This window comes from Dasypus novemcinctus, chromosome 1, assembly GCF_030445035.2.
Source record: "Dasypus novemcinctus isolate mDasNov1 chromosome 1, mDasNov1.1.hap2, whole genome shotgun sequence".
NCBI classification, from domain to species: domain Eukaryota; kingdom Metazoa; phylum Chordata; class Mammalia; order Cingulata; family Dasypodidae; genus Dasypus; species Dasypus novemcinctus.
Genome location: NC_080673.1, coordinates 117,015,656 through 117,036,160, shown reverse-complemented (window position 1 = coordinate 117,036,160; position 20,505 = coordinate 117,015,656). Strand labels below are relative to the sequence as shown.

General features: G+C 34.3%; 1 protein-coding gene across 16 annotated transcripts in view; it reads left to right on the top strand.

Annotated features, from left to right (window-relative positions):
- The window catches only part of PTPN13 (protein tyrosine phosphatase non-receptor type 13), a 212,160-nt gene that overhangs the window by 139,437 nt on the left and 52,218 nt on the right, over positions 1-20,505 (top strand). For 2 of the 16 annotated variants that reach the window (XM_058295873.1, XM_058295918.2), the window contains 9 exons: positions 2,338-2,755; positions 2,897-2,994; positions 13,210-13,299; positions 13,624-13,731; positions 13,915-14,046; positions 16,076-16,539; positions 17,779-17,910; positions 19,396-19,489; positions 20,085-20,170. In XM_058295873.1, coding sequence (XP_058151856.1) covers positions 2,338-2,755; positions 2,897-2,994; positions 13,210-13,299; positions 13,624-13,731; positions 13,915-14,046; positions 16,076-16,539; positions 17,779-17,910; positions 19,396-19,489; positions 20,085-20,170 — 1,622 coding nt within the window. Of the gene's footprint in view, positions 1-2,337; positions 2,756-2,896; positions 2,995-13,209; positions 13,300-13,623; positions 13,732-13,914; positions 14,047-16,075; positions 16,540-17,778; positions 17,926-19,395; positions 19,490-20,084; positions 20,171-20,505 lie in introns of all 16 variants that reach the window. The other 14 variants (XM_058295870.1, XM_058295913.2, XM_058295896.1 and 11 more) reach the window with 10 other exon arrangements.

Here is a 20,505-nt window from a genome sequence, read left to right as displayed (position 1 = left end):
ACTAGGCTGGAACCCTGATCTCTTCATCCCTAATCCAGTACTCTTTCTATTTGATGAGTTTCCAAAGAGCTAATTTGCATTTATTTAGCTTTAATAAAATTAATATTCGTTTTTTTTATTATTATTGGACACCTACTTTTTGTAAGACATTATGCTATATGATGTTGGATAACAGAAATAAGTGATAGTCCTCTCCTCAGAAGACTATACAATTAAGATTTTGAGGAGGTATGAAATGGTACAAGGGAGTGACTGAGAGCAGAAGCAGAGTTTCAAAAGTATGGATTACAGCCTGAGTGTAGCACTAGCAAGCCTTTGAGTTCAAATGTGAAACATTGGTAGTAGGATGCAGGCTTATTTTAATATCCTTTCCCATACTGATGGTTCATATCTGAGTCCTTTCTGGTTAAAAAGCAGGCAATAAGATAGACCAGATAAGTGGATAGTTTATGATGCCATCCCATGAATGTATGCATTATTTTAAGCCTTAACTCAGAAGTGGGCTATCAATGGAATTGAGTAGTATAATCCCTAATAGGGTCACAAAGCCGAATTAGCCTAAACTGAAATGACTGCTTGTATTCCTGACAGAGTTTGGTTACTTTGTCCATAAGGGTGAAGAAATCTAGTGAGTGTAAAGGCATTCCTGGTATTTGAATCTGTGTGAGACTCAGGCTTGCTTCTTTGGTTAAAAGCTGCTCCCAAAGTGAAATAATAGAAATGGTGTTATCTGATCAATAAAATGATATATTTTATTAAAGATGATTCCTGGTAATTTAAACCAAGGTCTTTTTTTAGTATCATGTTTTAACTTTGTGTCCACATGTACTTCAGAGAAAGAACATTGATGTTTAAATTTTCCTGGTGGTGAAGAGTGATTATTAGTTGAAACTTCATTTGGATACATGAATATTAAAATCTTTAATGTTTTACTACCTGTTTCTGCCTAAGATGAAATATTGATTGTTAATACTCCTGGGAATTAAAAAAGAGATGAAACAGAATCTAAAAAGATATGTCAGTGATCATTTGACACTTTCTTTTTAAAAGGAAGTTTTCCCAGCTGTTTTACATAATGGTTAAGCTGTATTCCTTATAGAGTGCAACAACAGGGCTGCTACTTCCCAGAGGGACCAAAGAGGTTGGTTTGTGGGTAACTAATGCGTGAATAGCTAAATCATTTGAAATTCTTTGCTCCTGGTTCTTTTTTTTACATGAAAGGATTTGGTTATCTAAAATTATGATGCAGTTTTTCCTGTTATAACCGTAAATGTTCAAATAATGCTGACAAGGGTTTCCACAAATTGGAATAGCCAAGCACTTGGTATAAATTATCTCTAAATTTAGCCCCTAAAAGAAGATTTTGGGTGCATATTTAGGAGTAAAAGGAATTTAAGCATAAAGAGATTCCTAGCTCCCTCATAACAGAAACCAAAAATGAGAGAAGGTAAGTAGTATTTGATTCTCCTATGGCTCTTGTGCCTCAGCTAAATCATGGACACACCAAGATAAGAAGCTGGGAAGATGGGTTTGGTGACAGTAGTGAAATAACAATAACAGAAAAATTGCTGTCAGCATTTTTTGTGTAACTGCTTTGTTGAGATATAATTCACATACCATACAATTTACCCTTTTAAAGTATACAATTCAATGATTTTTAGACTATTCACAGATACGTAAAACCATCACTATAGTCTGCCTTAAGTTTTTTGTGTGTGTATTTTTTTTTTTTTAATATAATAGTCCAGATCTTTTTCTCTGGGTAAAACTTTCCTCTGAACAGCTTCTTTTTCAGACATGTATTCACCATGTTGGTCCATCCATGTTTCTCCTTTCCACCTCCCCAGCCTTGCTTTGCTCATATGCTAGCAGAGACACTAGTAGCATTGAAAATTTCTCTGTCAAATGTTAGTCTCATTTCTACCTGAAACCCATAATTGGCAAGCCTGAACTCCCAAACATTTAGATACAAGAGAATCATAAGATGAAATAAGAAATGACTAAGCCATTGCTGTAAGCATGCTTAAAGGATGGAGATATGGTATGAAAACCAGAATTTTCAAAGTTCTTTTGTTTTTGTTTTTGCTTTTTTTTTTAGAAGGTACCAGGGATTGAACCCAGGACCTTGTACATGAGAAGCAGGCACTCAAACACTGAGCTATACCCACTTCCAAACCTCATTTTCAAAATCTTTGATTTCCACACTTTGAAAGCTACCTACTTATGCTGACAAACAAAATGATTAAAACCTGCATGCTGTGTTTCATTTATTAATAACTTTTCTCATAAAGGTACCAAAGTGTTCCCATCATGTAAAGCAATCCTATTTCCTTGTAGAGAGAGCTTCGTTTAGGAACCCGAATCTCCAAGCAGAGTCCGTTAGAGGATTTAATGTGGGACGAGCAGTCAGCACTGGCAGTCTGGCCAGCAGCACACTGAACAAACTTGCCGCTCGACCTCTGTCAATTCAAGCTGAGATTCTGAAGAGGCTATCCTGCTCAGAGCTGTCGCTTTACCAGCCATTGCACAACAGTGCAAAAGAGAAGAGTGACAAAGCTTCATGGGAGGAAAAGCCTAGAGGAATGAGTAAATCATACCATGATCTCAGTCAGTCCTCTCTCTCTCCTCATCGGAAAAATGTCATTGTTAACAAGGAATCCCTACCACTAACCATTGAGGAGTCAGTGGGAAAACCATTTCACCAGATGGCAAAAGCTGATACAGAATCTTTGGCAGGATTCACAAAACTTAATAAGTAAGAACCTTATTAACTAACCCAAACTGCATATTTGTGAATTCCACATTTCATACATGTGTTTTTGTTTAAACATTTAAGTATTGTCAACATTTTTTTTACATTGACACTTCCCCCTCCTACCTTCCTTTTCCCCTTTAGTTCAAAGTCTGTTGCAAGTTTAAATAGAAGTCCTGAAGGGAGGAAACATGAATCAGACTCCTCATCCACTGAAGACCCTGGTCAAGCACATGTCATAGGTCAGCACAAGCAAGCTTACCTTTTTCCTCCCAAACCTCCTACTCACAGTGAAAAATGAGATAGATGATGTCAATTACCAAGTCATTATTTTGGGTTCTCTGTTTTAATTGCCAGAATTGTTTGTGACTATCAAATTTTAGGCTACATAAAATACACCAGATCAAATCAAAAATGATTGATTCAACCAGCGAGTGTTTCATGGTAGACTTGTTCAGCTTCCTCTTGGTCTCAGTAGCCATGACATTTGTACTGAGGGAACCCACACAGTCTTGTACATAGCTTTGAATTGCCTTCCTTTGGATTTTCCTTACAAGCCAAAGGAGTAACACTAGTATTTTTTGAAGAAAGACTTGTTTAAGATGGTTTAACATGAACAGAATTTTCTCTAAAAATTTAGATAATTTTACAATTCTTGTGAAATATGCTATGGTTGACAGGCAAAAATTCTTAGTTGATTAAAGTTTCTTCAAATTCTTCCAGCCAGCTGAGGCCTGAAATTAAGTGTAGAAATTGTTTTTATATACACACATATACGATGCTATAAAATAAATAATGAAGGTTTCCTTTTGCCTTGTACACCTTAAAAGAGAAATGCATTGGCAGTCTTTCAGAGGAATAGATAGTTCAGCATATAATTCTGGGCTACTACTCACCATCAGAAGTAGCTGGGGAGACAAAAGGGACACAGGGACACCCTCTTCTGTTGTTTTACCAAATTCTACTGCTTAACTCTCTCCTTAGGCCTAACAATTAGATAATTTAACCCTAATTACACAAGTTAAAAAGTATTTTTACTCTGTAATTGGATTAGAGGTATGTGGGGGTAAATTAATACAAAAGAGAACTTCCATAATAGTTGACAAATATTTAGGGAAAGCAACATTACTTTATAACATAGCCTACCACAATTTCCTAAAAATTATAACATTTATTTCCATTGAATCAGTTTTTTTTTTTAATTTAAACAGCTAAATGGCAAAATTTCATCCTATGTGAATCCCTGTGTGTTAAAAATAGCCTAAGAAGAGACTGATGCAATCTTTTAGAAGATACTCTTCAAAGTATGTTTATGTATAATGGGTTCTCTTATTGATTCTAAGCTGTTTCCATTCTGAAGATTTTGTTTTCATGAAAATCCATCACATATCAAAAGTACAGTAGTAAATATTTCATGAAAAAAACAGATTAAATAAAACTCACCCATAAAAAGGAATTTATTTTCTGCATTTGATTTTTTATTAAAATTACTAATTTTTATTTATATTGAATTTTCTTTTAACATTTTAACACATGCTTTTAAAACTTATTTGTTCAATCAGTTTGTATTTGTCAGAGGAATACATTTGTGTTTTAAGTTTTTCTGCAAAATAAGTTAATATAACTTAACTTGAAGATAGTTAATATGTCCATTCTGGGAAGACTTATTTTCTTACTGTAAATAACAGGAATGTTGTTGCTTTAATGTTTTATTAATTCTTATGAATTTATCAGAACAAATTACTTCTGTAGCTAATATCTGATAATTTTGTAAAATGTCTAATAATTTAATTTATACCACAGGAATGACTATACATAGTAATACTTCACCCCACATACCCTTAAAAGAAAATGGTAGGTCTATAAAATGTTTTCCCCCTTATTTCCTTCATAAATTTTCTCTTTTCTTATGCCTTATGAGATAGTCTTAGATCTAACAAGGAAGAGTTTTCAATTCCATGCCAAAGATTTTAGGCTTTTGTTGTCAAAAGAGAGTTGTATTTTTCAGCATCACAGCAATGGGGAGTGACCTGTGATTTAGGCTGTCTGATGAACTAGAGAAATAACAGATTATCAATAAGGACATTAATGGGAAGCTAATATTTAGGCAGAATAGTGGGGATGAGCATTCCAGGATCAAGGGAATAGCATGATCAGAGTCATGGAGAGATAAGAGAAGATAACAGAGATAGGGAGCTACACGAGTCTTAAACTAACTGCAGGTATGAGAGGTGAGAAGGACAGGAATGTGGCTAAATGGAGACTGGATTATTAAAGAGCTTTACCTCTTATCCTAAACAGTATGGGGAGAATCTGAAAAATTTACAAGTTGAGATTTATATTTTAGGAGTCTGTGAAGAATTAAAGTTGTAGGAAGAAGTCCAGAAATGTCCATTGACTTGAAAGTCAGTGCATTAAAATTTATTTTACAAAATGCTTTAATATACATTCTTAGTTGATCTTTGTAATAATTTTCCTATGCTGAAAAGAATGTTTTATTACTAATTAACAATATTTGCTTCCAAAAGTTTTTCAGAGTCTTATCCTCAGACTCCTAAAATTGAAATAATGAGAAGCCTGATGAGAAGAAGCAAATATGCTAAGCAAAAGTATTAATATAGTTAAAATTGATGAAGACTTACATCATTTTGGTCAAACATTCTTGATAGCCAAGGCAAAAATGAACCCAGTATTCAGCGGGGGGTGGGGGGAGGAGGGCGTTACATAGGACTGAGACAGCAGGACCGAGGGTCAGAATAACCAGCTCCCTACAAGCAAGCCATGTCATGTATTTGTCATACTTTCTGAGCTTCACTAGTTCCTGCTTCTGCCATCACCCAGTTCAAAGGCCAGCCAACTTCTCTATGAAGGCTCTTCACTGTGCCTGCACCATTCCAGATAGAACCCATGGCTCCTCCCCCTACACGCAGTACCTGGGGCCAAGGTTTATTTCTGGATGTACCCATCTCTGCAGAGACCTGAGCTCCTGCAGAGCCAGCCTAGTCCCTAATCCAGCTTGGCACATCCTGGCACTTAGCCCAGGACATGGCAAGTGCAGAATGAGAAACTCCAGGCATGCAGTGTGGTAGGCAGTAGCCCTGGGAGCCAGGACTCTGCAGAACAAGTGACTAAAGTTCTCAGGTGCACCATGAAATTACAGTTTTTGTAGGTCAAAAGCTGTCAAATATCAGAGTGGTATTTTTGTTTAGTTCTCAGACTCTAATAGAAATACTAATTTCCTCACTAATTCTTTAGGTGAGAAAAAATTTCCTTGCAAGTAAAATCCTTTCCAAAAGGAAACAATATAGACATGTCTTAGAACAAATTATAACAAATGAAAAAGATTTTTTTTTCATCTCATTTATTTTTTAATATTTCAATCCTCAAACCTGAGGGCATAACATTAAAGAAAAGTTAGTGATCTTATACTTTGGGTCTATTTTATTAAGACTCTGGTATGTAGCTTTCTGATAATTAAACTTCTTACATGGGCTGAAGTTAGTGTACCAGATACGTAGACTAGCTTAGTCATCAACATGTCCCTAAAAGTAATAATTATTGACTAATAGATGAGTGTTTATTATGTGTCACTCTTTTAAGTACTTTACATTGATTTCTCATTTAATTCCCACAACAACCCTCTGAGATAGATGCTAATGAAACTATGAAAACTTTATGAAAACTAAAGCATGGAGAGTTTGAGTTGGGTAGAAAGTCATGGACTTAGCATGTGCTGGAGCTGTAATTTGAATGCAGGCTGTCTGCTTCCAGAGCCCATGCTCTCCACCACTCTTTAGACTGCATCCCTAGTATAAGGACACCTAATTTTTCTTAGATATTATTTCTCTCAGCTAAACTTCTGAAAGTAGCTGGATAATAATTTGTTCAAGGATGAGAATTTAAAATGTGTTTTATACTAGGTTCTGATGAAAAAGAATGTAAATTTACGTTGGATACCAAATGAACATGTGCAGGGTAGTTTTTCTATTAAAACCTTAAAAACTTCATCTCTCTACCTGCCCCCTACAAAGAATGGGCCAATCCACCTTGCTATACAGGTGAGACCCAATCAGCTTTCATACAAATCTATTTCCCCAAAAATTCTCTTTGAAATTGCCCAAGTAGCCTTAATTAGTGCTCTGTTGAGAATCTCATGTTTTTCACAGTAGAATATGGCAGAGATATTTTTCCAAATAAGGTAAAGGATTAAGAAAATTAAATTACTTGCCCATGAGTCAAATACAGGGCTTCGTATTCTAATTTCTATGTTCTTGCTGATCAAAATGATTAGATGAAAATTAGTAATGAGCAGCAGTTAATATTGAATTATTCATCACTTAATACAAGGACCAATGCAGGACAATTCAGTCTCCAGCAGCTCTTAAAGAATGTGAACTGGAAAGAGAAGATAACAGCAGAAAGTTTGAGTCTTCTAATCTCACACTTTGAAACAGACATGAAAAGGATTCCAGTCCTTTAATTTCCAAATAAAGTTGCTCAACCTTTTAAAAAACACATTTCAGACAACACTCCTTCATAAAAGAGTAAAAACCAAAATATGTAAAAGTTATGCAAAATTACACAAAATTGGTTTTCAATATTTCTTTTAATGTTTCAGGATTACTAAACAGCAGTTTAAAAGTAGCATTTAGTTAGGTTTGTCACATTGCTTTCTGAAGTATCCAAACCACAGAATACATGGCAGCATTTTATGGAGTCAAACGCAGGACTCTTAACACAAACAAAATGGGAAAACAAAACCTCTTATAAAAGAGAATATATTAGTGCATAGTAACACGAGGTGCAGATGCTAAGGTAAAATTTCCCCTATGTTACAACTGATCCTTGTCTTTATGAAGACTCTTAATGCTACTAATAAAATGTTGTACGAGTAGAAATAAGAATTTAAAATATACTTTATTTAGTCAGATGTCAAGGACCAATTTAATTTCAAAAGCTAATGTTTCCCCCACCAAGGTTTGATTAGAATGCATATATATAGTTGAAAATGATAATAAAAATTAACATCCAAAGAGCTCATGAAGAATGGAGCAGATAGGGAAATTAACCAGAAGAAAAGATCAAGTCACCTACTTTGAGGACTGAAAGAAAATTAAAAGTTTATCCAGTCCAAGCTTTTTCATTTTATAGATCCCAGAGATGTTATGTGGCCACAATTCATTCAGTTAAGTAGTGCTGGCACAGATACAAAATTCATATTTCAATTATGATCTCCTGTGCCTGACACCTGAGCAGATATCACGTTAGGTAGCATAACAATGTAAAAAACCTCTCTTTGTTATTATACCAATCTGGTACTACTGACCCATCATCCTCAGAGCCTGTGATTTTTACTAGTGAACATAATGGATTTCTTCAGAGCCCTTCTACTTATATTCTGATTCCTTTCAGAATCTGTGTCATGGAGCTGCTGATAGTTGACTAAGGTCTATAATCAAGAAAATTAGTTTTTCTTGCCTCCTCCCCTAAAAAAAATTGTTGGCTCAAATTTAGATGGATTATATAGTTTTAACCTTGTTACAATTATACTCAAAGTTCAATTAGTTCACCCATCGGCAATATTTCTATCATTTGTATTAGTACAGCTATTTTACATATTATCCACATGAACCTTATGAAAGATGAGCGAGTAAACATTGGTGCACCAATCTCTTATGCAGAGAGATTATACATTTTATTTCTAAATCATCTACAAACTCTTCTTAAATTATTTCCTGAGTAAACATTAGGAATAGCACCAGCATTCATTAGTTAAAGAACTGAACATTTAAATACAAAATTCTTTTTCACTCTAATGTATTTGTTAAAAAATTTGCTATGGTCATAGATCAGGAGTTCTTAACAAGGGATCTGTGAGGTTGAATTGGAATTCAAAAGAACATTATTCTTGTGGTAACGTGTTGGTGCGGGTAAGATCTATTTATTAAATAATGTACCATGTAGTGTCGACTTAGTAAGGGCTCCGTGGTGTTCATCTGACTGGCAGAGGGCTCCATGGAACAAAACAGGTTAAGAACCCCTGTCATAGAGTATTGTATTAGTCAGCCAAAAGAGGTGCTGATGCGAAGTACCAGAAATCTGTTGGCTTTTCTAAAGGGTATTTATTTGGGGTAAAATCTTAGTTACAAAAAGGCCCTAAAGAGCCAACTCAAGGAAGAAGACTTCTTTCTCATCCAAGTCAGTTGCCACATTTTGAAGCAAGATGGTGGGCAATCTCTGTGAGGGTTCAACCTTCCTCTTTCTCAGCTGTAGGCTGGCACAGGGCTTGTTTTTTCTGGGCTCAGCTGCAAACTATCTGGCAAATTGCTCATCTCTCTTCCCAAACAGCAGGATCAAATTTCTTTCCTCTGCCATGTCTGTGGACCTCTCTCTCTTCCTGTGTATTTTCTTCTGTGTGTCTTCTTGAGTGAGTGTCCATTTATATCAGCCCACCAAAGGAGCAGGGACTCATCCCTGAGTCACACCCTACTGATGTGGTTGAATCAGAGCTCTAATCGTAACATAATTTAATCAAAGACATGTCAGCTGAATCTAATACAATCAAAAGGTGTCACACCCAGAGGAACAGACCAGTTTACAAACATAATCCTTATCTTTTGGGGGTTCATAAATAATCTCAAACTGCCACAAGTATATTTAATGGGAAAAGAAAAATCTTTTAACAGTTTGAATATATGTACAGCTCGAATATTAATGCTCTTCCTATATAGTAATTAAAATAACTCAGAAATGTACTCTTACTTGAAATACCTAGCTGCCTGAATTTTGAGACTCATAGATTGTATTCAATCCTCATTGAATTCTGTAAGTACCTTTAATGTTACTCAAGTTGTCATGTACTCTGTAAACTCAGATACTTCATACTCCTACTTAGGGGGAAAAAAAAAAACTAATGGAAAAGTATTTTGAGTCTCTACTATGGAAAGAGAAAACAAAAGTAGAAACTGAGCACATGCACAGTTCTGTTTAGTAACAAGAAGCTGCACACCAACATCCTTCCTGCTTTCTTCCCCCACATTAATAAGTCAATTCACACCAAGACTCAGGGGGTAAAAAAACAAACAAAAAAAGGCATCCTGTTAAAAAGAGCAGGTTGACAAAGTTTCCCTTTCCAATCAAATATTCAACTCCCGCCTACTCAAATTTTGTGCTCTAGACAAACTGTTACTTTCCACAGAATACTTTCTGTCCTCTTGCCATCTCAGCTTATGCTAATGCCTTACTTGTTGCTCTAGTATACCATATCCATGTTCCACTAATGAAAATGCTGTCTACCTTCCTTGAAGTCTTCTCCTTTACTTCCAGGATAAAGAAACCTCTCCTCTCTGAACTGCCATAGCACTTCTTAGGACCTCTTTATAGGTTTGTCTCATGCATTGTAATGAAGCTATTTTGTTGAAAGTTTTCACACTCTATTTAGTAGTAAGGCTGGATATTTGCTCTTCTCTTCTGATCTGGTTTGGCTTACATTTACTATGCTTGCAGCTTCCAAATACATTATCTCTTTTGTTTTGTTTTTTTCCCCAAGGAGCCTAGTGGGGGATTTTGACAGGGAAATTGCTCAGTAAGTATTTAAAAAATGGAAGATTAATAAAATGAATGATTTAATGAAGACTCAAATCTTAGTATCCTCAAATATAGAGAACTTCTTTTGTTGCTTCTTATTAGGGAGATAAAAAAACAAAAAATATATATATTATATATACATACATATACATGCATATATAATATATGCAGGTGAGTAATATACATAAACAACCTTGTTAGAATATATGTTGGAAATGAAGATAAAGAAAATGACGTTCTTATTCTTTGCAAGAATATCTATGACTTCTAGCAGATACTCCTTAAGAACATTAAGTATATTGATCAGCTTAATAATTGAATATACAAATACTCTGTATGAAATAAATGGACTTTGTTTTCACAATGGTGACACAACTTTACAATTAAAACCTAGCAAGATTAAGTATCTTTCTATCCTTACTTGGGCTTAGGAAGGGAGATTCCTAAGTCATATTCCCCAAGCAGTTTTCTTTTGTTGCTTCTGTCATTTTATTCTATGTATACTGCCTATAAATTTGCTTTTCCTGGGATCTTCATTAAGTGCCATAGAGTAAAGACTTTAATCAGCTTCCAAGGATCCTAATTCCTGGGACATATGTGCAGAAAATATGGAAATTCAAGACAGTTGTAGTAGTTTGTTATTATTGATGAATTCCAAAAAGAAATACTGGATTAAGTTTGTAAACTGGTCTGTCCCTCTGGGCATATTAGAATATATTGGATTCAGAGGTTTCACTTGATTAAATAATGAGTAAGGCTTTGATTGGGCATCATCAGTAGGACTGGAGTCCCAAGGGGGCAGGGACTCAAAGAAAAACCACATGGCAGAGAAGGGAGGTTAGAGTTTTGATGTTGGAGTTTTGATGCTGGAGCTTTGAGCTGGAGCCCCGGGATTAAGCACACAGAGGAGCTTAGTTGTGAGAAAAGAGAAGGCCCTGGGAAGAGAAACAAGCCATTTGCCTGATAGTTTACAGCTGGCCTTGTGGAGCTAACAAAGCAGCTGAACCCAGAGATAAGCAAGCCCGGGGAAGAGAGGAACCTCAAAGCCTGAACCCTGGTGAGCATGAGTAGCCATCTTGCCCCAACACGTGGCAACAGACTTTGATGAGGGAAGTAACTTCTGCTTTATGGTCTGGTAACTGTGGGCTTCTACCCCAAATAAATACCCCTATAAAAGCCAATCAGTTTCTGGTATTTTGCATCAGTATCCCTTTTGGCTGACTAATACAACCATCATCATCTTTTAATCACTTTACGAAGCACTTTTGCCTTTACCTGTTCCCTCTTACTGCCTCACCAACATGAACACATAAACAATATACTGATTCAATTCCTAATCTGATCTTACACTTTTTATTTTATTTTGTGGTTTTGTTAGGTTTTAATGTGTTTTGGTTCTAGCTGATGATGAGACCTAGTTTTCTATTTTAGGATAAAAATATCTAGTATACTTACTTAGGTAATCTCGTTATAGTTGAGGGGCTTTTTTGTTTAGGACATCCTAATGTATAAAGCACCTCACACTACTGTCCAGTTATGATCTTTAGAATCTCATTAATAGTCATTAGAAGTACTGAATTACTACCACTCTTACTGATCACATACATATCATTTAAGCATTAGTACATGTGTAACAAAATTATTACTTCTAAAGCACATTAATACAATTTAAATCCATGATCAAATGTTGACAGATACAGAAACGAAGGCTGTGTTCATGGTGATTTGTTACAAGAATACATATGAAGGTTTAAGGAAATTCTGGTTTACTATTTAGTAAAGCTGTAATTTCTGATTTTTAGGAAGCTTCAGTATTCTTGAGAACTGCGTAGAGTTGAATTTGAAGATTTGGTTTTCAAAAATCTCTCTCTAAATGTGTTGAACTCACTCACCACTACTACTAACACCTTTATACACAGACCAGTTTCAACAATCAACTTATGATTGATGTTAAGAAGTGTGTATGTGTTTAATGCTTGGTTTGCGAAGTAAATAAATGAACTTTAATAATGTGGCACTTAAATGGATATTTTTGGTTTAATTGAAGTATCTGTAAATGATTAGCTTATCTAATTTTTTTAAAAATCCCTATGTAGAAATAAGAAAAAGTAAATTCTAGTTCTAATATTAATATTCAACTATTTAACTAGTATTTGTCAAGTACTGACTTCTGACAGTTTGCTGGGCAGTGAGACTAGCTTTAATGTTGAGCAAGCCATGAACTGTTATTCCTCATCTGTGAAACTATGGTTTAAGATTAAAATGTCTTACTTACCTTGTGAAACTGTAGCCCAAACAAAATGAGAAATACATGAAAATCCTTTAAGAATGAAAGTGTGCTAGACAAATCATTATTAATTGGGTTTAAAAAAAATAGATCGTTTCTTCTTATTGCTCTTTTACTCTAGAACTTACTATGAAAATTTTACTCAAATAAAAATGTCAACCAATTATTAGAGGGAAACCCCTAACATATCGAGCATTGCCAAATTCAGGGAGTCAATTGTGATGTAGCAGAAATGTGGAACCAGAAAACCCAAGCTCTTTTCTGTAGTAGCTGAGTAAATCTCCTCCAATCATTTAACCTCTTGAGATTAATTTACTCCTTTGTAACTGAAATATACTTATTTCTCACGGAATTTTTAATGAGGAATATGTGTGATCACCTATAGTTATTTTGTGAAATGTAAAGCATTATAAAAATCTAAAATGATGGCAATACCAGTAATTTTAAAATATATTTGTAAGTCACTGCGCAACCTATTGTATAAGCATAAGCCTTGTTATCATTTAAAATGAAAAAAGGATGACATTCTTAATACCTGAACATGTTGTGTTTATTTTATTTTAAAATTATAAATTCCTTATAGATGTGCTACACAAAAGATGGAGCATAGTCTCATCTCCAGAAAGGGAGATCACCTTGGTGAACCTGAAAAAAGATGCAAAGTATGGCTTAGGTAAGTCACTGTAAGATTCTTTAAGGGTTGTAAGGATTCAGAGAAGAAAAGTCTGTAACATGGACATTTGGCACTAAGGCACCAGCCCATTTCTGACCAAAATACCTACTAACAACCCCACCCATCCATTCAGGAAATTGCAGTGTTCAAGTACCTACTAGCAGTAATTTCATATCAACAGAATTTAACAGATAGTTCCATCTCATAAGTCATATTTGATATCTTAAGGGAAATCACCATGCATCTGTTTTTCTGGCTGGCTAATTATTAGTCATTGAAAGCATCAGTATCATAAAGATCTTTTTAAAATGTGCTATTTCATAGGATTTCAAATTATTGGTGGGGAGAAGATGGGACGACTGGATCTAGGTGTATTTATTAGTTCAATTACCCCTGGAGGACCAGCTGATTTGGATGGATGCTTAAAGCCAGGTACTTTATATTTTGGTAATTTCTGAAGTATTTATTGTCAGGCATGATTTGGAAAGATGGCAAAAGTAGGACTTAGGCAAAGAAAAAATAATGGGGAAAGAACAATTTCTAAGATTTAGCATGAAGTTCTCTTTGTTGTTGAACATTCTAAAGTGGTGATAGTCAATTTATATATTTTTACAGGAGACCGTTTAATATCTGTGAATAGTGTAAGTCTGGAAGGGGTCAGCCACCATGCTGCCATTGAAATTTTGCAAAATGCACCTGAAGATGTCACACTTGTTATCTCTCAGCCAAAAGAAAAGATATCCAGAGGTAATGTTGTAAACATCTCAAATATATATTCTGTTTCACTTTTTATTAGTGCTTCAATCATTGGCCTAATAAACTGGATTTAAGTTTCTTACATCTTTTTGGCAATTTGATATGTGTAGTTCTGATTATTTCAATTTTATATATCAGTATAAATTTTTCATACATCACTTCCAAGCTTTTCTGTCTCATTCCCATTTAGTAAAATATACACAAAATAATTTTATTGTGCAAAATTTATGTCATCAAAGTAAATTTTGGAATGGTCCTTCGCTTCTTAAATTAGTAATAGACTCTTTATCATTGCATAATTAATATATTTATTTATTAGTTACCTATGGAGTTCCTATCCTGAATCAGATTATAAAAAGGAAAAGAACTATTGCAAACCTGATATTTAAAAATAAGAACGTATCATTTTGTCTCATAATCCTTGCCATAAGCATCTTGCGGGAAAAAAGGCCCTGCGCAAAGATCAGAATACCCGAGTTTAATCCTTATCTGTATCACATATTAGCTGTATAACTTAAGTCCTCTTGAGTCACAGTTTCTTCTTTAAAGAGCAGACAGTGATCTCTGCCCTGCTCTGTTTGCTTTACACAGAGTTCTTAAAAGGATCAAGTGGTGAGACAGCATTTGTGAAAGAAGTACACTCAGCACCCGGAAACAATAGGGAGAGCTCCAGAGTCAGGTCATCTAGGTCCAGGTTCTGTCTCCACTGCTGAACTGTGTATCTTAGCAAATCACTTGTGCTTTCTCAACCTCTCTGTGTTCATGTATCAAATTGTAGATATAATTCTTAGAGATTACAAAAATTAAATGCATGTAAAGAATTAGCCTGGAAGCGGCTGTGGCTCAAGCAGTTGAGCTCCTTTTTACCATATGGAGGACCTGGGTTCAATCCCCAGGACCTCCTGGTAAAAAAAGAAAAAAGGCATTCCAGACCTGCAAAACAATGTACCAAGTAGATGATGATGCAACCAGATTAAAAAAAAAAAAAAAAATTAACATATTGCCTGACAGATTAAGCACTTGAATGCAAGTGTTAGCTCACATAATTAGTAGTATTTTTTAAAACATTGAAGTGCTAGATATATGTAAGGTACTTTTCATCCCAAAGATACTGGAAAATACATAAATGAACTAGTGAAAAAATAGCTGAAAGACATATTTAGATAATGAATGTCAGGCATCACCCCATCACATTTCATACAGTATGTTATGATGTAGACATTTCTTAGGTTTCTCACAGATGAATCACTTATAGTTTCTATTATTCACCAACTACTGTATATATAGATAATATTTATATATATGAATAATATTAGTGAATTGTTTTTTATTGTGAGCAAATACAGCAGAAGACAGAAGAGAAATAGAAGACATCACCACTGCCACAAGGACCTTACAGTCTATTTGTAGTCTAGTCATCTTAGGCAAGGGAAGACAATTCATTTGAACGTGCCTTATAAATTCAAATCTGTAATTCTTCTCTACATGTTTCCTGTGGTTTGTGTCTAATCTAGGAAAGCATTCCTTAAGTGGCTTTTGACAGGAACTATATAAAAAGAATTTGGAATTGCCTTCCTTGAATATTACTTGGAGTGTAAAAATTGCAATCTGGTAGGGTGTTATAAAGCAAGTATACAAATAAGCATTAAATAAGGATCAAGGATGTTTAGAGACTCACAAGATGATGTAGAAATGATCTCTGGTTAGGAAATCAGAATAATCTTCACAGAGGAGAATGATTTGAAAGGGCCTTGGAGAAAGGAAATGCAGGGTTAAGGCAAAGAGGGTATACATTTCAATAGAAGTTGCAGCAAGAACAGGCAAAGGAGGAAGCAAAGGTAGCAGAAAGAATCCAGCGCTTACTGGGTCCCTGCTGAGGTTCCAGACCCTGGGCCAGGTGCCTGGAACCTCGTGTGTAAAATCCTCCCAACAATCTTCAGGGAAAATTGTATTAGTGTATAAGTACATGAGTGTGTGACACTAATTTCGTCATTCTCATTGAAGGATTTTTAACTTTTAGTGCCTTCTACTCCTGTGCGCCTTGCCAATGGAATGAAAAACTACACGCAGAAACCTTCCTACATGCAAGACAATACTATAGATTCTTCTGAGGACCGTCACTGGCCACATGGTACCCTGAGGCACATCTCAGAGAGCTCCTTGGGGCTGTCTGGGGGCTTGCGGGAAGGAAGTCTTAGTTCTCAAGATTCTAGGACTGAGAGTGCTAGCTTGTCCCAAAGCCAGGTCAACGGTTTCTTTGCCAGCCACATAGGTGACCGAACCTGGCAGGAATCACAGCATGGCAGCCCTTCCCCATCTGTAATATCCACAGCCACTGAGAAGAAGAAGACTTCCACTGACAGTAGTCAAAGCAAAGCTAAAAAAACAGGCATTTCTGATGCGACGGATTACTCCGATCGTGGTGATTCAGACATGGATGAAGCCACTTACTCCAGCAGCCAGGATCATCAGACGCTGAAAAAGGCATAGTTTAATACTAATCTTTTTTTTTTTAATTTAACAAAGCAAAAAACAACATTAAAAGTATTACAAAGCAGGGTAGTTGTTTTAAACTACTTAACATTCTTCTGTAAAGAAGAAATAATTTATATCTCCCGCTGCTAACTGCTACTGCGTTTGATGCTAACTTTCAGAGAAATTCAAAGCTTTGAATACTAACTCTAAAATTACTTTTATTCTGGGAACTTGCTACCCGATAACACAAAGGAGAAATAATCAAATTATGATTGCTTGTTTACAAGTTCTTTGTCTCATAAATACTTAATATTGATATTAATAAAAGAACTTCAATATTTGAAAAGCAAATTATTCTTGGATAGTTGTTATAATGGGCACTAGACTTTACTATTGATAACCTAAATTTCTCCTGAAGTTCTGAATTACTACTAATAATAAATACTAAAATGTTTCCTAGAAAAGTTTCCTAGAAATGATAACAATTGAAAGTCACATTCACAAGCAGTTTTAGAAAGAAACATTTTATGCCGTTTGTTCACTGAAAAAATCAACATTCCTAACAAAAAGGTTATGCCCTTAAAAATGGGCTCAGCTACTGTTCATGTATAGTCAGTCTCTTAGCTGGCAGTTACTTTTCAGCTGCATTGGCATAATATTAAGAAAGAAAACTGTTACAATATTTCTTTTTCTGTTTTTATGTAAATTAATATAAGCAGTATATCTAAAATTTGAGAAATACCAAGTCTTTATCATACATAAGCTGAATGAAAGATTGTTAAGGCAATCTTACATTTGCATTATCTATGTTTATATTGGATTAATAAAAGTAAGCAGAGTAAACATGAAGACCGCCCATCTTAGAAGCCCCAATTAAGACCTGCTGCTTGATAATATGTTGATTTTTAAAGGATATGGAAATTCTTTCCAAACTGGGGAGTATAAAAAGCATTGGACAAGGATTACATAAAAGCCAGGGTCAAACTGGATTTGACGTTTCTCTCTGCATAGTTAACTGTTTCACCTCGAACACACTTTTTGGTCTCTTGGCCTCAGTTTCCTCAACTGTAAAATATGAAAGCAGTGGACTAGATGATCTCTGAAATATCTTCCAACTGTCATGTGTTATAACTCCACTGTCCCTTAATATTTTTTTTTCTTAATTTTTCCAAAAAACACATATTGGTCTTCCAGCAATAGTTCATTTAGACTCTAACAAGAAATCCTTTTTTTTTTTTCTTTATTAAGGAACCTTCCTCCTCAATGAATACATCCAACAAAATGAATTTTAAAACTTTTTCTTCATCACCTCCTAAACCTGGAGATATGTTTGAGGTTGAACTGGCTAAAAATGATAACAGCTTGGGGATAAGTGTCACGGTACTGTTTGACAAGGTTTTCAAATGTTTTCTTTTCTCCATTTCCAACAGTCTATCATATGTCAACTCATTAATTGAATCATGTTGCTTCAAAGGGACACTTGTCACATATTTCCAAAATTAAACACTGAACCATATCTTAAAACTTTTTTTTATTGAGTATATATCCACTTTGTCTTGTGGTTTTAAAAAAATTAGACAAATATTACCTTTTTCCCCCCATAGATTTCATACTTGTTTAATCTGATTATAAAACCTGCAAAATATAAAATGTGTGTGTTTCATATACATTTGACAGCTTTTGCATGAGCATGGAATAATAAGACCTGATTTATGAGTAATGAAAGATTAGTACATATATATGCCCTTTATCTCTTCATAAGACTATTTCGTAAACATGTTTAGAATCTTAAAATATGAAGTTCCCCAGAAGATGTATAGTTTGAAAGAAGTTAAAATAAAAGCATAGGCTATTTGATGAAGTTACATTAGAATTTTACGAATGAATATACTAAATCCTGAATTGTTACATTACTATTTACCACATTTGAAGGATATTGATAGTTACAAAAAGTCACTTGGAAACATGGAAGAAACAGCAGTAACAGTATATTCTGATCAAAAAGAGAACTTTCAAGCTTTTTTTTTTTTTCATTTTTTTAATTGTATTTTTTTGAAGATACATAATCAAGCATTTTTTAAAATACTGTAACCAATTTCCTCTTGTACTTAATTTCTCTAGATTTATTCTGTCTTCCTCTTGTGGAGGGAAATAAAAGTCACATGTCCACAATAGACAGAAAATTGACTCAGTAAACTTCATCTGCACCATAAGTAAACTTCTCTGTCAAAGACTTTTTTACATTTTTTTGTTTTTTCTTTTTCACTTTTTCATTTTTTTCTTTTCTGTTTTTTTAATATTTTTCTTTTTTAAATTTTCTTTGTCTTTTTTCTTTCTTTCTTTTATTTCTTTTTTCTTTTTGTATTTTTATGGGGTTTTTTGGTCATTGTTGTTTTATTTTTGTTTATTCTACCAAAGACTTTAAAAATAAAAGAAAAATTTCTTTTTCCTTGACTCATGGAATTTGCTTCCAGATTAGCAAATCTGATCTGAAGTATATTATTGTTTTCTTTTTTTCCCTGATAGTTATATTCTCAAACTAATTTTGCATGGATGGATTTTGCTTTCTGCTTGCTCATAATGCATGATATAGACTTACAGTAGGAAGAACAATTCCTCATTTTGTCAAAATCTAGCATGTTGTAATTTTCTGAATTGATTAAAGAATATTGCTAAGGAGACACTGGTTTGACATTTGAAAAAATAACTAGAAATATTCTTGGGTGTTGAAGTAATTGCATATATTTCTTAACACTGCTACTTTGGTTGATGACCTAGAATGCTTTCTAGGTTCCAGATTTAAAAGAGGACAGTAAAATTTTTCATACTAACAAGATTTTATTTTATCTTTCTTCTTCTACTTAGGGAGGTGTGAACACAAGTGTCAGACATGGCGGCATTTATGTGAAAGCTGTTATTCCTAAGGGAGCAGCAGAGTATGATGGTAGAATTCACAAAGGTATAGTATTTTTGTATGTGCAAGAATTATATCCACGTACATCACTTCACCAAATAATAAGAATTTAGAAAGTTGATACAGACCTTCATTTGTAATATGGAATAAAAACATACTAAATTATAAGACTAGTGCATAAAGAAACTCGTTGATGGCATTCCAAAAGCCCTTCTCTACAACTTATTCTCTAGTATTAGAAAAATATATAGACATAGTTTTAGTTTAATGCTTTACTCTTAGCAAATTGCCAGAGAATGGAGAAAAGAAAATGTCCTTATAATAACTGACGTCTACATTTCTAGTGGGAACTAACTAGGGATTTTGCTCTAATCTCATTACAATTGTAATTCAGTTTGTCTTCTCTCATGATTTAAATTTATTTTCATAACAATATTATTCCAAAATTTCCCTAAAATTAGTTGTATAAATAAGAGAGAATTTAAATTAAATTAAATATTAAATTAGCAAAATTCTGTGACATAATTTTGTCTAGAATTTGTCTCTCTTCATCCAAACTAATACAAAATAAGATCACCAGATGTGACAGAGCATACAGAATTTTTATTTTATTAATTGCTTCTTTTTTAATTATATAAAGGTGACCGTGTCCTAGCTGTCAATGGAGTTAGTCTGGAAGGAGCTACCCATAAGCAAGCTGTGGAAACACTAAGAAATACAGGACAGGTAATAGATCATTTTGCCAACCTTTTAAGATACTTTAGAAGGACATAATAATATATGAAAATATCAATTCCTTTGATACCTCTAAATTTAGTAATTAATCAGGAAACTAAGCCAGATGCATGTAACATTCTTTTGTATTTTTTTCTTCCAAATCGAGGAGCAAATATTATGATAAGGTTTTGACTGAGGAAGCTGGCTTTTTAATATCACGTTTAGCCCCAAAATTAACAAAAAGAGATCAGGTAAAGGGAGGAATAGGGATTATATTTTTTAAATTTGGGGTTAAGGAGTTTGCCAAATTATTTATGTATGGTTTTTATACTGTAGTATAGTGG